Source organism: Staurois parvus, unplaced genomic scaffold (genome assembly GCF_062004578.1).
Source record: "Staurois parvus isolate SC_StPar_1 unplaced genomic scaffold, SC_StPar_1.0 ptg000195l, whole genome shotgun sequence".
In the NCBI taxonomy this organism is placed as follows: Eukaryota; Metazoa; Chordata; class Amphibia; order Anura; family Ranidae; genus Staurois; species Staurois parvus.
In genome coordinates, this window is record NW_028317991.1 from 6,530,554 (window position 1) to 6,542,975 (window position 12,422).

A 12,422-nucleotide genomic window follows, 5' to 3' on the forward strand; every position below is an offset into this window, starting at 1 on the left:
ACATTTCCCTCCTGCAGCCCCTGAATGTTTGTGGGAGGGAGAGGAGGAGAAGCCAGATTTCAGGGGCTGAAAAAGGAAAATGAAGAGGATTGGTGCCTGTATATGCCACCCCTCCTCCAAGTGTAAAATGGAATGTGAGAAGGAGGCCACAAGGGTCCCCTGGAGCATGAGGCAAGGGTCCATTGTGAACACATTCCAACAATGGTGTTTTACCTCTCCCCAAACTGCAAATGTAAATTTACAAGTCCTTACTGTCCCGATAAGGTTGCTTTCACACTGATGCGCTACACCGGGGTTGCAGTGCAGTGCACCTGTGGCTTTCCTGTAGGTTAGCTGCACCATGCAAAAGACTTCTATAGTATCTTGCAGGTGCAGTCCACTTTTTGGAAGTGCACCAAAACTCCTACATTGAGCCGGCTCCTGCACCCTCCGCAGCCACTTGCTTCCCCTGGTGCTGGCTCCTTCCACTCTGGGATGCTCTGGGATGACTCTCTCAAAGCAGGAGGCTGCGGTCCACAGAGGGCACCGCAGGCCACGTGTGGTTCGTGGGCCACTGGTTGAGCACCTTTGAACTAGATGATTAAAGTATTTGGTGTACACGGTGACTGAAACACCGCATGGAATTACTAGCATTCTTCGTATATGCAACTTCAAATGGATACCGGATGTTAGCTTCACAAGGTGTAAGACTCTAGGCATCAGTGACTGCTTGTTTTTAGGCTTTGTATACAGGATAAAAACATTTTATATAAATTACATCACCGATCTTGTCTCTAAATATCACCTAAACCGTACTCTCCGCTCCTCACAAGACCTCCTACTCTCTAGCTCCCTTGTCTCCTCCTCCCATGCTCTTCTCTAGGCCTTCTCCAGAGTGTCCCCCATCCTCTGGAACTCTCTACCCCAATTTATCAGACTAATCGCCTACTCTGCTCACTTTTAGGCGATCTCTGAAAACCTCTCTTCAGGGAAGCCTATCCCGCCTCCAGCTAATACTGAAATCTTCTACTCTTCCAACCAGTCCATCCCCCACAGTTACTACCTTTTGTACCACTAGCCCCTCCCTCTTAGATTGTAAGCTCCCAGGATCAGGGCTCTCAAATCCTTCTTGTATTGAACTGTATTGTTACTGTATTGTCTCCCGTTATATTGTAAAGCGCTGAGCAAACTGTTGGCGCTATATAAATCCTGTATAATAATAAAATAATAATAATATTTCCTGATCCACTGGTCCCATGATGAGGGAAGTCTGCATCTTTAAGTGATAGCAAAGGGTTAACTATGTTTGTTCCTAGGATGATCTGTGAGACCCCAATCAAAGCGCTTTGGGGACACACAATAAAGACCAGGACACAGACAGACTCTAAGTGCGTTCATTTAATGGTAGCGTGAGTTGGGACTAAATACAAACCGGTACTAAGGGAGGGATGTCCCTCCATCCAATCAGAATATAACAACCAATGACACTTCAACCAATCAAAACATTACAACTAAGGATACTCTTCATAATGATCTCATTCTAATCATTGTTCATATCTTGCAAGCTAGGCGAATTTCTAAAACTCGTAGAAATCAAAGTTCAGCATTTGAAGCTAGATCAGCATTAGTAATATCAGCAAACAGGTTATCATAACCGCAGCTTCATTGGCTTGAATAAACATTTCAGTATTGATTAAATTAGTTTTAGCTGTGAGGGAGAAAATATGCTGATTTACAAGAATCATTGAAAAACATAAAACAGGAAGTGTTTAACTCTTTCTCCCACATTTAGTCTAACTGCAGCACAGATCTCTGTGCTTCTCATCAGACTTACAACAGTAAGGGGAAGATGAAACCAGGAAGTGTGCCGTATGCATGCAGTCTGAGGACGCCTCAGTACACAGCTCCAGTATATGTTCATTATTGGGATATGATCTGTGTGGCCCAGGCAATGGCATCTCTGATATGTTGAAGTTAAACTTCAGCTTTAGACTAAGAAAGGAGCAGGACCCCTTTAACTACATTTAAAATCATTGCAACCCTCAATTTGCCAAGGAAGGTGGAATCTTTAGTATTTTAAAAAGCTTACAGGGGAAAAAAGCAAATTAATCTGTTTACCAACATAACTCAATAACTCAGTTGGTACATTGGCTATTGACCTGCCCCAGCTGACTTCTACATATAGAGATAAGCATATCTTGGAGGAGTTGCAAATTGTTACAATTGCCCTTCAGTTTGGGAAAACCCCTGGCTCGGATAGATTTCCCGCTAAATTCTTCAAAACATATGCTGAGGAATTGCACCCAGTCTTTCATAAGGTCCTCCTGAGTGCCTAGGAGTCCGGTTCACTGCCTCGCACCATAAGGGAGGCCTTAATGGTAGTTCTTTTTAAGTCTGGCAGGAACCTGGATCTTTGTTCGTCTTACAGACCTATTTCCTTTCCCAACGCAGATGCGAATATCCTTGCTAAGGTCTTATCTAATTATTTGAATACAGTCATTAGGGCGGATGCAGACCAGACTGGGTTTATGCCAGGTGGAGGAACTGACATCAACATTTGTAGATTTTCTCACTCATGTAGTCAGAGGAGAATGAAAGAAAGTACTGTCAGGGTCCCCACATTTAGGGCAAAGTGGGCTATAGTGCGGCCTGTGTTAAGAAAATCGAATTGGTGTCAAATACGTTCTATGTATAATATATAGCTTAGTGAGGCAGTCTGACAACTTCGGAAAGACCACCTTAATCGAAGACCAACACCTCTTCCCACATTTCATCATCCAGCTCCCCCACATCCACCTCCCAGCGGGTTTTAAGGCGGTATGCCAATAATGATGCAGAAGGTGAAAGTAGAGCATTATAGAATGTGGATGTAAGTTTCTTGAATTCCACACCCAAAATCACATCCAGAAGACAATTCGAGTTGGATTGTAAAACAAAGTCTCCAAACTGGGAACGCAGAGCATGGCGGAGCTGGAGATAGCAAAAAAAACCCCCCATAAAATTGGTAAGATCATATTCCCTTTTGAGGTCCTGAAATGATTTGACACCCGCACTGGTGAACACCTGGAAGACATACAAAATCCCCCTACTGATCCATAATCTAAAATCAGGGAGGTCTGGGTTATCCCACAAGGGGGTATTGGTGTGGATGCTGCAACCTGCTAGAGGCCAGCGAACAAATCTTACAATGGTGATACAATAATCCCCTCTGGCCCCCCACATCCCGCAATAATAATTGGGAGGGATGAACAACCCAAGAAAAAAAACGGGGCACACACCAATGCCAGGTATCTATCCCTATACCCCTTATCCAAGTGAAAAAAATTAGACAATTGGGCTGCCAAATAATAAAGATTAATACCCGGGAGCGTGGTACCCCCCTGATGCGTGGGATTTTTAAGAGCACGCCATCACAATGTGTGCAGAGTATTGCCCCATACAAAAGAATTAAGCATAGCATCAAGGGATTTAAATACCTGCAACGGTAAATATACAGATGCATGCCAAAGAATATAAAGAAGTTTAAGAAGGAGCCCCATCTTGATCAAATTAACCCATCTCATTACCCCAAGAGGGAGAGGAGACCAGGTCTGCAATTTGGACTTCAACAGAGGATAAAGGGGTTCTAAATTAAGTCAGAGATAATCCCCAGCATCATGAGAAATCACAATCCCAAGATAGGTAATTTTTGCTGACTAACAAAAGGAAGATTGGCCTGTTCCTTAGTAGAGGCACCAAAATCCAGAGGGAGAATCTGGGATTTTCCCCAATTTATTTGAAGCCCTGAAAACATCCAAAATCCTCTATAAGGGCAAGGGCAGCCCCAAGTGAAGGGCTCGCATCCTCCAGATACAAAAGAAAAGCATGTCATCTGCATATAAACTCACCGTCTCGGCCAACAGGCCAGAGCACAAACCATGAATATCAGGATGTAATCGTATAGCTATGGCCAAGGGCTCTACTGCCAGAGCATACAACAGGGGAGATAGGGGGCAACCCTGACACATACCTCATGAAAGGGGGAAGGAATCCGAAACCCGACCGTTAAGACTGTATTTTTACCTACATTTCTACAATTTAGACACTGCCTGATTTCCTTGCTGAAATCCTTCTTCACAAAGTTGGATGTTGTTGTCTTTGTTAACTTTCTTTGGGTGGGGAGAGTTCTGCAGCTGGCATTTGTCAACTCTGCAGCTTCTTCTTGGTCAGGGTGGGCTATCCCACCCTAACTTTCAACTCTATTGTTGGGCGGCTGTGCTTGTCACAGTTAGATGCTGGTTTTCGCAGATAATCCTGCTGTTACCATGGAAATTGCCATAGTTGACTTGGTAACCTTGTATTTCAAGGCCTGTGGGCTCACCTTGCACTTACTGGGTTGAGGAGAGTGAATATCCTAGTCTGGAACAAAGCTAGAATTAAATTCCACTCACCTGAGGTCTTTTCACCGCACACTCCGTTGTGGGATAATTAGACTCTCCCTCACTTTCAGACTATTCCTGACCCACGAGTATGGGCCACTAGAGGAGTAATAGTTGCTGGGGGTCGTTTTAGGACTTTTCTCGAGCTTTCTTTAACCTAATTGGATGTTCTTTATATACCTGCAACTCTGTCATGCCAAGTTCCCCTCTCAACTTATGGTGGAATCTGATTCTAGAACGTTGGATAAGCCTTTATTCTCCTTATAGCTTTTCCAATCTTTGGCCTATTGACCAGGTATACTGGAAATGGCATGCGGATATCCCTGATCTTGAGGAAGACGAGTGGGAAGACTAGGTTGTTGCCATGATCTTTTCTAAGGATAGGTTTCTCCAGCTTAAATTTCTCCACAAGGTCTACTATACCCTTCAGTGCTTGGCTACCATCTATCCCTCCGCTTCTTCCATCTGCTCTCATTGTCAAATGTCTGAGGCCTCCATTTTACATATAGTTTGGTCTTGCCCTTCGCTCCAGTCATATTGGACAGAGGTTGTGTCTAAACTCATTATTGTGTGTGAGTTGACTCTTGGACTAGATCTCAAACTATTGCTTCTGAATGCATTTGAGGACCCTCCTCCGGGAAGATTTGGTCTGCATAGATTCTTAGGGCTTGGATGTTGACCCCATTGTATGGTCCTGAGTGGTCCTAACTGCCTTCAGCTAGGACCACTCAGAGCCATACAATGGGGTCAACATATCCTGGCATCTGACTTAGAGGTTCTAGTCTCTAATTTTTCCCTCTCCTTTCCCATTGCCCCTCTTTCCCCTGAAAAAAGGATCAGACGCACCCCCTTCCTGTACACTCCTCTCCTCCTCATTAACCACTTGCCTACTGGGCACTTTCAGCCCGAGCCAATTTTCAGCTTTTAGCACTGTCATACTATGAATGACAATTGCGTAGTCATGCAACAACGTACCCAAATGAGATTTATATTTTTTCCTCATCATCATCTATTTGGCAAAAGTAGCACTTGTATATTAAAGTGGTTCTAAAAATGGAAGTGCTTTTTTTTTACCTTGTTGCATGCTGTCCATTAAAGGTGAAAAAAACCTTGTGTGTGCAGTCCCAAAAGCACTGCACATAAAAGAAGGGGAAGAGCGGGGCTTTAAAATCCCTGGACAGCTGGACCAGCTGCATGGGCACTGACCATTCTGCATCCCTGAGATGTTTGCCTGAAGTTTAGCTTTCAATTCAAATTCATTCTCATGAGAAATAAAAGTAATGTCACAAAAAATTCTTCTTAGTGGGAGGAAGAAAAATGGCATTGATGGTGTTTTACCTGGATATCGTGCTGGCTCAATATTTCTAGCACCTGGGAGAGCATTCCCTCAGCGCTGTGGCATCGCTGGTCAGATAGAGCTTCTTGAGCATCACGCACAAGAGACTTCACCATATCCGCTACCAAGGTCAGATCCATCTACAAAAGATACCCAAAAATGTAAACAGTCAATGCATAATTTTACAACCATACGTTTCTCCATTCTTTAAAGATGTTGTGGCCTTAGAATTTCAGATATGAATACTACAGAAAGAAGCTGCGTGCAGAAAAGACACAGGCTGCTAACAAGCATGCAGACAGTACTGCAGTTTCTGATTATAAAGCCTAACATATTCTGATATGGATTAAGTCAAAGAATGCATATGTCAACCACTTCAATACTGAGTATTTTTACCCCCTTCCTGCCAAGGCCAATTTTCAGCTTACAGCAAAACCTCACATACCCATCAGAGTTTAGGCTTGGTTTGCTGAAAATGTTTTTGACAAAGAATGAATATGAAGAGTATGGCAATGACTAAGGCTGTCCAGAAGACTGGCAACATCTACAGGGGGAAAAGTACAGCTCCAGATTGAAGGCAAGTATTGTAAAAAACAAAACAAAAACAAAAATATTTTCTCAAATACCAGAGAGCATTTGGGGAAAAAAAAAAACAAAAAACAAAAACTGGAGTTCCACTATAAAAAGGCAAACGGCCTTTGGAGCATTAGCACAACAACTCATACAAAATATCCCAAACTACCTGTGTGTGGGGAGGAGATAAAATCTTCTGGGCTTCCTTGGAGTCATTTTTTGTATTTACAGCCCTGAAGTAAATGCAAAGGGAACAAAAAAACAACAACAGAGTTACCATATAGCATGGAAAATAGCATAGTGAAGTCAGACACTTGGAAACATTTCATGCAATTATTTAGGTTCTTTGATTTTGCTGTCAGGCTGTTAAAACTCCAACACTTCAATATAGGTAAAGAAACACAAAGGGGCCCCAATTAGAAAAGCCTCCAGTATGACTTCCTTTGAAACTCTAGGTTTAACTGAACTTTAAATAGTTCATTTGAGCAAACCATTTACTTCACTAACAGATGCAGCGGCTGGGAATGCTGTAAAACAGTATGACGTATACAACGTTGTGTTCTAGCAGCGGTACAAGACATTCCCATCCTACTCCTGGAACAAAATCTAGTTGGGATGAGCGCTTTTCAACAATTCAGAGAAAGCTTTGTATTCTATGACTGAATACAAATCAGTTACATTGAAGGCTGGTTCACACAAGATGCAGTGGGCGGCTATTCCAGTAAAATGCCTTGTCTCCTATGTGCCATGGTCACATCACTGCACTGCACTGCAGTGGTGTGTGGGCACAGTGCGCTGATAAAAAAAAAAAAAGTACTGCATGCAGTAGTTTGTAATCAGTGCGGCATTGTGAGAGGCAATCCACTGCCTCACACCACAAGGCCGGCAGTTGAACTTTATGTACTGTCTTTGACATCTCAATAAAGTTCATTAAAATAAATTTAAAAAAAAAAAAAAAAAAGGAAACTGTCCAGCTCCACACATCACTGTGCTAAGCTGCACTGCAGCGGCTGCTGTAAACTAACCCTAAAGGCATGCCGTGAATGGTGAAGGTTACCGCTGCTTGTGCTCTCAGCCAATTCGTCAGGCCGTCAAATGGCTGGATTCATAACTGATCACATGGCTGAGCACCATGGCTACTGCAGGTCAAATAAAGCCTAAGATAGCAGCTTCCTTGGCTATGAAGAATAGGAGGGCACAAAAAGTCTAAGCATTTAACCACTTGAAGTTTTACCCCCTTCATTAACAGAGCATTTTTTGCTATTCAGCACTGTGGTATTTTAACTGGGTCATGCAACACATTACACAAATGAAATTTAAATCCATTTTTTCACACAAATAGAACTTTCTTTTGGTGGTATTTGATCAACACTAGGTGGTGATATAAACAAAAAAAAAAAAAAAAAAAAGACCGAACATTTTGAAGAAAAAAAAGAAAACAAAAATGCTAAAAACTATATTTTCTATTTTCAGTTATAAAAAATATCCTATAAAATCAAATGTTTTCATAAATTTAGGCCAAAATGTATTCTGCTACGTTTTTGGTAAAAAAAAAAAACCAAAAAAAAAAAAACCAATAAGTGTATATTAACTGGTTTGTGTTATAGCATCTACAAATAGTATATATAATGGAATTTACGCAGCCTTTACTTTCTGACTGCCTATCACATTTCTTGAGGTGCTAAAATGCCATGGCAGTACAAACACCCCTCAAAGAAAAAACTATTTTTGAGACACGTTTGGAAAATTAGAAGAAAAAAAAAAATGTATTATATAGTTAATTTTTTTTTTTTTTTTTTTTAATGAGTTTTCTCACATATGCATGGGTATATGTGGCATTACACCCCAAAACACATTCTGCTTCTTTTTGGGAGCCTAGCAGTGTACAGGGGAGGGAAAACCAATGACCACCTTCAGGTTTGCAAAGGCATAATTTCCGCATTTCACTTCCTGATTATCATAATTTTGGAGGCCCTAAAATGCAAGGACAGCTCATATACCCCCCAAATGACCCTTTTTGGTACAGTAGACACCCCAAAATATTTTTCTGAGAGGAATGTTAAGTCCATGGAAGATTTTATTTTTTGCCACGTTTGCCACTTTAATTAGATATTTTTCACATGTCACATTACACACCAAAACAAGTTCTGCTACTTCTCCCGAGTATGTGGATACCACATGGGTGAGACTTTTTGGGAGCAGTGGGCTGAACTGCGGATGGAGAAATCTTCCTCTGCAGGCACTAACTTATGACACCCTTCTGTTGTCAGAATACATAGATCAGTGCTGCGTTTGTGTTGTTTTTTGCAAAACAAAGAGTTAACAATAACACGTAGTAACAAAATAACATCAAGTCAATAAAACAGCCTTTTATCTTTTTCCTTTTCTTTTTTTTTTTTTTTAAGAACCATAACATTTCTAGCCTTTAGGGTCTCCCAAAATGTGATAAACAGTCTCCTAACATTTCAAGACCCTTCTTGTGCAGAATTGTGTGCCTTAAAAGACTGTGCCGTGCTGTACCTTAGACAAATACTCCACTAGTGTGTGGTAGCAGCGGAAGCAGTCCTTGATGCAGCGGCCAGGGCAGGTGGGACAAAACAAAAAAAAAAAAAAGTTGTGTGTCACGTCTTATTACGTTTCTGCTGCATACACATCTATTTTTTGGGGTGACCTTTGGTTTGGGGTACCCGAAATTTTAAGAAGGATCCAGTTCTTCTAGATGCTTCGTAAATTACAAAGTCATTATATAGATCCAACTGAAATAAAAATATAGACACTTTTTTATACCAGTGTCTAGCTTTGCGGGATACTAAATATGGCTTCATCGTTTGGTTGTTGAAGCCTGCGCCTCCCATAAACAGACTGTAGTTGTGTACACAGAGAGGCTTTTCAACTACACCAGATGCCATGCTAATTTGGATTGTCGTGTCTGGGAGAATGGAAGACGGGATGGATATATTTCACTGCGAGTGGTTCATCCATTCCACAAGCAGGCTCTCTCCCCCTTTCCAAGTCAAGTGAAAACGAGCTGTAGAGGGAACCCCTGCAGTGGGTCGCATGTTGCCACAGCAGCCAATTTCATTAATGAACAAATGTCAAAGTGGCACGCTCAAGTAAAAGCTGTCCATGTACAAATGGTACCCCTTTAGGAACAAGAGTGACACCAAGTCCCACGCGATCTTGCCACTGCTCCATAAGTTCGCCAACTATGGACATTTAAAGGTCTTCCCATGTCATTAACACTGTATGGCGGACTTTGAGGTGGTCTTGTTTGTATCTTTTGATATGCTGGTACACAACATGTATTTGTGAGAGTACCCAATTGCTTTTATACAAAAGCAATTGGGTACTTTTAATAAAAATTAATTTACAGTAATGCACTAGGTCAGTGCACCCTTTTTTTATCGTTTCGACACTAGTATAGTTCTGATAGTGACCAAAATACTGATCTGCTCAGACACTATACTAGTAAGGGTGGAGATCAGCAACTTGTAGTGTGTGGGCAATCTAGCGCTAACTGGCCCTTGCTGGGAGGGACACTAACTGACCCCTAATGGCACTGGCTGGGTGATAAAAGGGTTAATGGAGGGGAATCAAGGGGTTATGTACCTAAATGTGTGCAAGTGAAAGTGTGCGGTTTTAACCTACTGTGAACAAGCTTTCTTCTTTTCCTTAACCGAAAAGGGTCTATGTTTACAAATGGGACAGGATTGTTCTGTGATTGGCTACAGCCAATCAGCAGGTCCCAGCTGAAAATCATAGGCCCGCACCTGCTGACAAACTTGCTTGCACATGCAAACCTGGAAATCCCCAGAGACATACCAGTTTGTTGTCCTGTGGGGCTGTGCCACTGGCCCGCAGTAAAGCTACTGTGGGCGGGCAAGTAGTTAACCGCTTCCTGACCTCCCTATAGCAGAAATACTGTTACAGGGAGGCACAGGTGCGCAAAATCACGTATATATGTGATTTGCATTTCTGGGTAGGGGGCGTGCGCACCCTACCCGCGCTGCCATTCAGGTTCCAGTTGGTCACTACTCGCCAGCGCCTGGTGATTACTGAGGATCTCCGACGGGTAGGAGAACTGTTTTGTTTACTAACAGTTCACCTCCCTGTCAGCCAGGGCACACTGCTAGCCATCCAAAGCAGTGTGCTTAACAGTAAAGCACACAGACACCGCCCCATAGTAAAACACACCCAGCACACAGTTAACCCTTTGATTGCCCCTCATGATAACCCCTTCTTCCCATTGCCATTAGTATAGTGTCAGTGCTTTTTTTTTTAGCACTGATCACTGTATTGGTGTCACTGGGGATGTCAGTGACACCAAGTCAGTTCCCCCCAGTGTCAGAATGTCAGCCGCAGTCCCGCTATAAGTCGCTGATCGCTGCCATTACTAGTAAAAGTTAAAAAAAAAAAAAAAAAACCCCAGTACATATACCGCCATTTGTAAATGCTGTAACTTTCACGTAAACCAATTAATTCACACATATTGGGATTTGTTTTGGCAAACACATGTAGTAAAATACATTTTGTCCTAAATTTGACAAAATTTGATTTTTAACTGGACATGTTTAAATAGCAAAAATTCAAAAATATTGTTTTATTCTCAAAATGGTTGGTCTTTTTTTTTGTATAGCGCAAAAAATTAAAAACGCATAGGCAATCAAATACCATCAAAAGAATGCTCAATTCGTGGGGAAAAAAGGACATACATTTCATTTGAGTGCAGTGTTGCATGACCGCGGAATTGTCAGTTAAAGTAACGCAGCGCTGTAATGCAAAAAAATGGCCTGGATAGGTAGGGAGTAAATCCTCAGGAGGGCAAGTGGTTAAGAAAAACAGATGCACAAACTCACCAACATTCCAAGACATTCTATTGTAAAGTAGCATGTTGAAAAATTTGGGGGTCTCACAGGGTCCTTTTATCAAGCAAACAATGAAAAGTAAGGAAAAGCCGTAGCAACCTTTGATTACCTTCTACATGTGTAACATCCTACTTTTATCGGGTTTTCAAACGGTGCCACTCATCAAGTCAAGTACCTAATACCATGGCTAAAGGGCAAGCAGCACAAATAAGAACCTTTCAAAGGGGAACAATAATGAGTTTCCACCTAGCCCCATTTGCTTCCAAGTTGATAAATCCAACTTGTAAAGTTTTTTGCTAACTGCACAGAATAACCTTCTTCACACATTTCTACTCACTTTATTTTTTCATTCGATTCACAGTTTTTTCCCTTGGATTTCCCTTTCTTGTGCTGCAGCACTGTAATGAAAGCCAAGGATACTGTTAGCTGGAATTTGCTGAATGGAGATTCATTTCTATGTCATGGCTAAATGACCTCAGCAAAATCTGAAAACACTCAGATTGTTTAGGATTAACACACATTTACATAGCTTATCTTTGCTTGCCAGATCTGTGCAGGCAATGAATTCATATGCCAGAAGCATTGGGAAAGGAACAGGACAGACTACAGTAAGATACAGCAGCCTATAAATTAGGATCACAAAGTTCTAGGAGAGGGGAATACTCTATTAGAAAGCAGTAGGATTGGCTGAATAATTTCAGTTGGTTTCTTCAAGAGATCTTGACAATAATAATGCTGCATATACAATCTATATAAAAAAAATAAGAAAAATTCTAGGGCACTTAAACTCCCTTACTTCTGGCAAAAAAAAACACTACTGGTTGTCAGTCATAGTAAACTAAATCAGACAGTTGTAATAAGTTGGTAATAAATCTCATTCTACTAACCAGAGGCGCTTTCCAAGCCATCTTCCGTTCCCACATTAGTTGTATTAGCGGTCTCCTAGACAAAAGAAAAGGAGAAAATAAACACTTTCTAATACACATTCCTTTCATTGGGAACACACAGTGCTGCTTAGGCAGAACGTGAAGGAAGCTTTCTATCTGAGCCCTTATGAAGATTTGAAATTCAGACAGTAATGGTGTACGGGAATATGACAAAAGTAAATACATTTGCAATAATGCCTAAAATGCTCATTTCACAAGTCCAGAGATAGCCTGCCTTCAACACACTTTCTGGGCAAGAATGTCCCCATAAAAAGACACGGAGCATTCAATACTCATTTTCAAGTGGATCACTGAAGACTGAAGA

The 12,422-nt window shown here is 41.6% G+C and overlaps 1 protein-coding gene across 3 annotated transcripts in view; it reads right to left on the reverse strand.

Moving 5' to 3' along the window:
- Nucleotides 1–12,422, reverse strand: part of TTC3 (tetratricopeptide repeat domain 3) — a 192,774-nt gene that overhangs the window by 84,285 nt on the left and 96,067 nt on the right. For all 3 annotated transcript variants that reach the window (XM_089677913.1, XM_089677912.1, XM_089677911.1), the window contains 4 exons: nucleotides 12,059–12,113; nucleotides 11,509–11,569; nucleotides 6,476–6,539; nucleotides 5,736–5,873 (listed from right to left, as the gene is read on the reverse strand). In XM_089677913.1, the coding sequence (XP_089534039.1) occupies nucleotides 5,736–5,873; nucleotides 6,476–6,539; nucleotides 11,509–11,569; nucleotides 12,059–12,113 (318 nt within the window). The remainder of the gene's footprint in view (nucleotides 1–5,735; nucleotides 5,874–6,475; nucleotides 6,540–11,508; nucleotides 11,570–12,058; nucleotides 12,114–12,422) is intronic.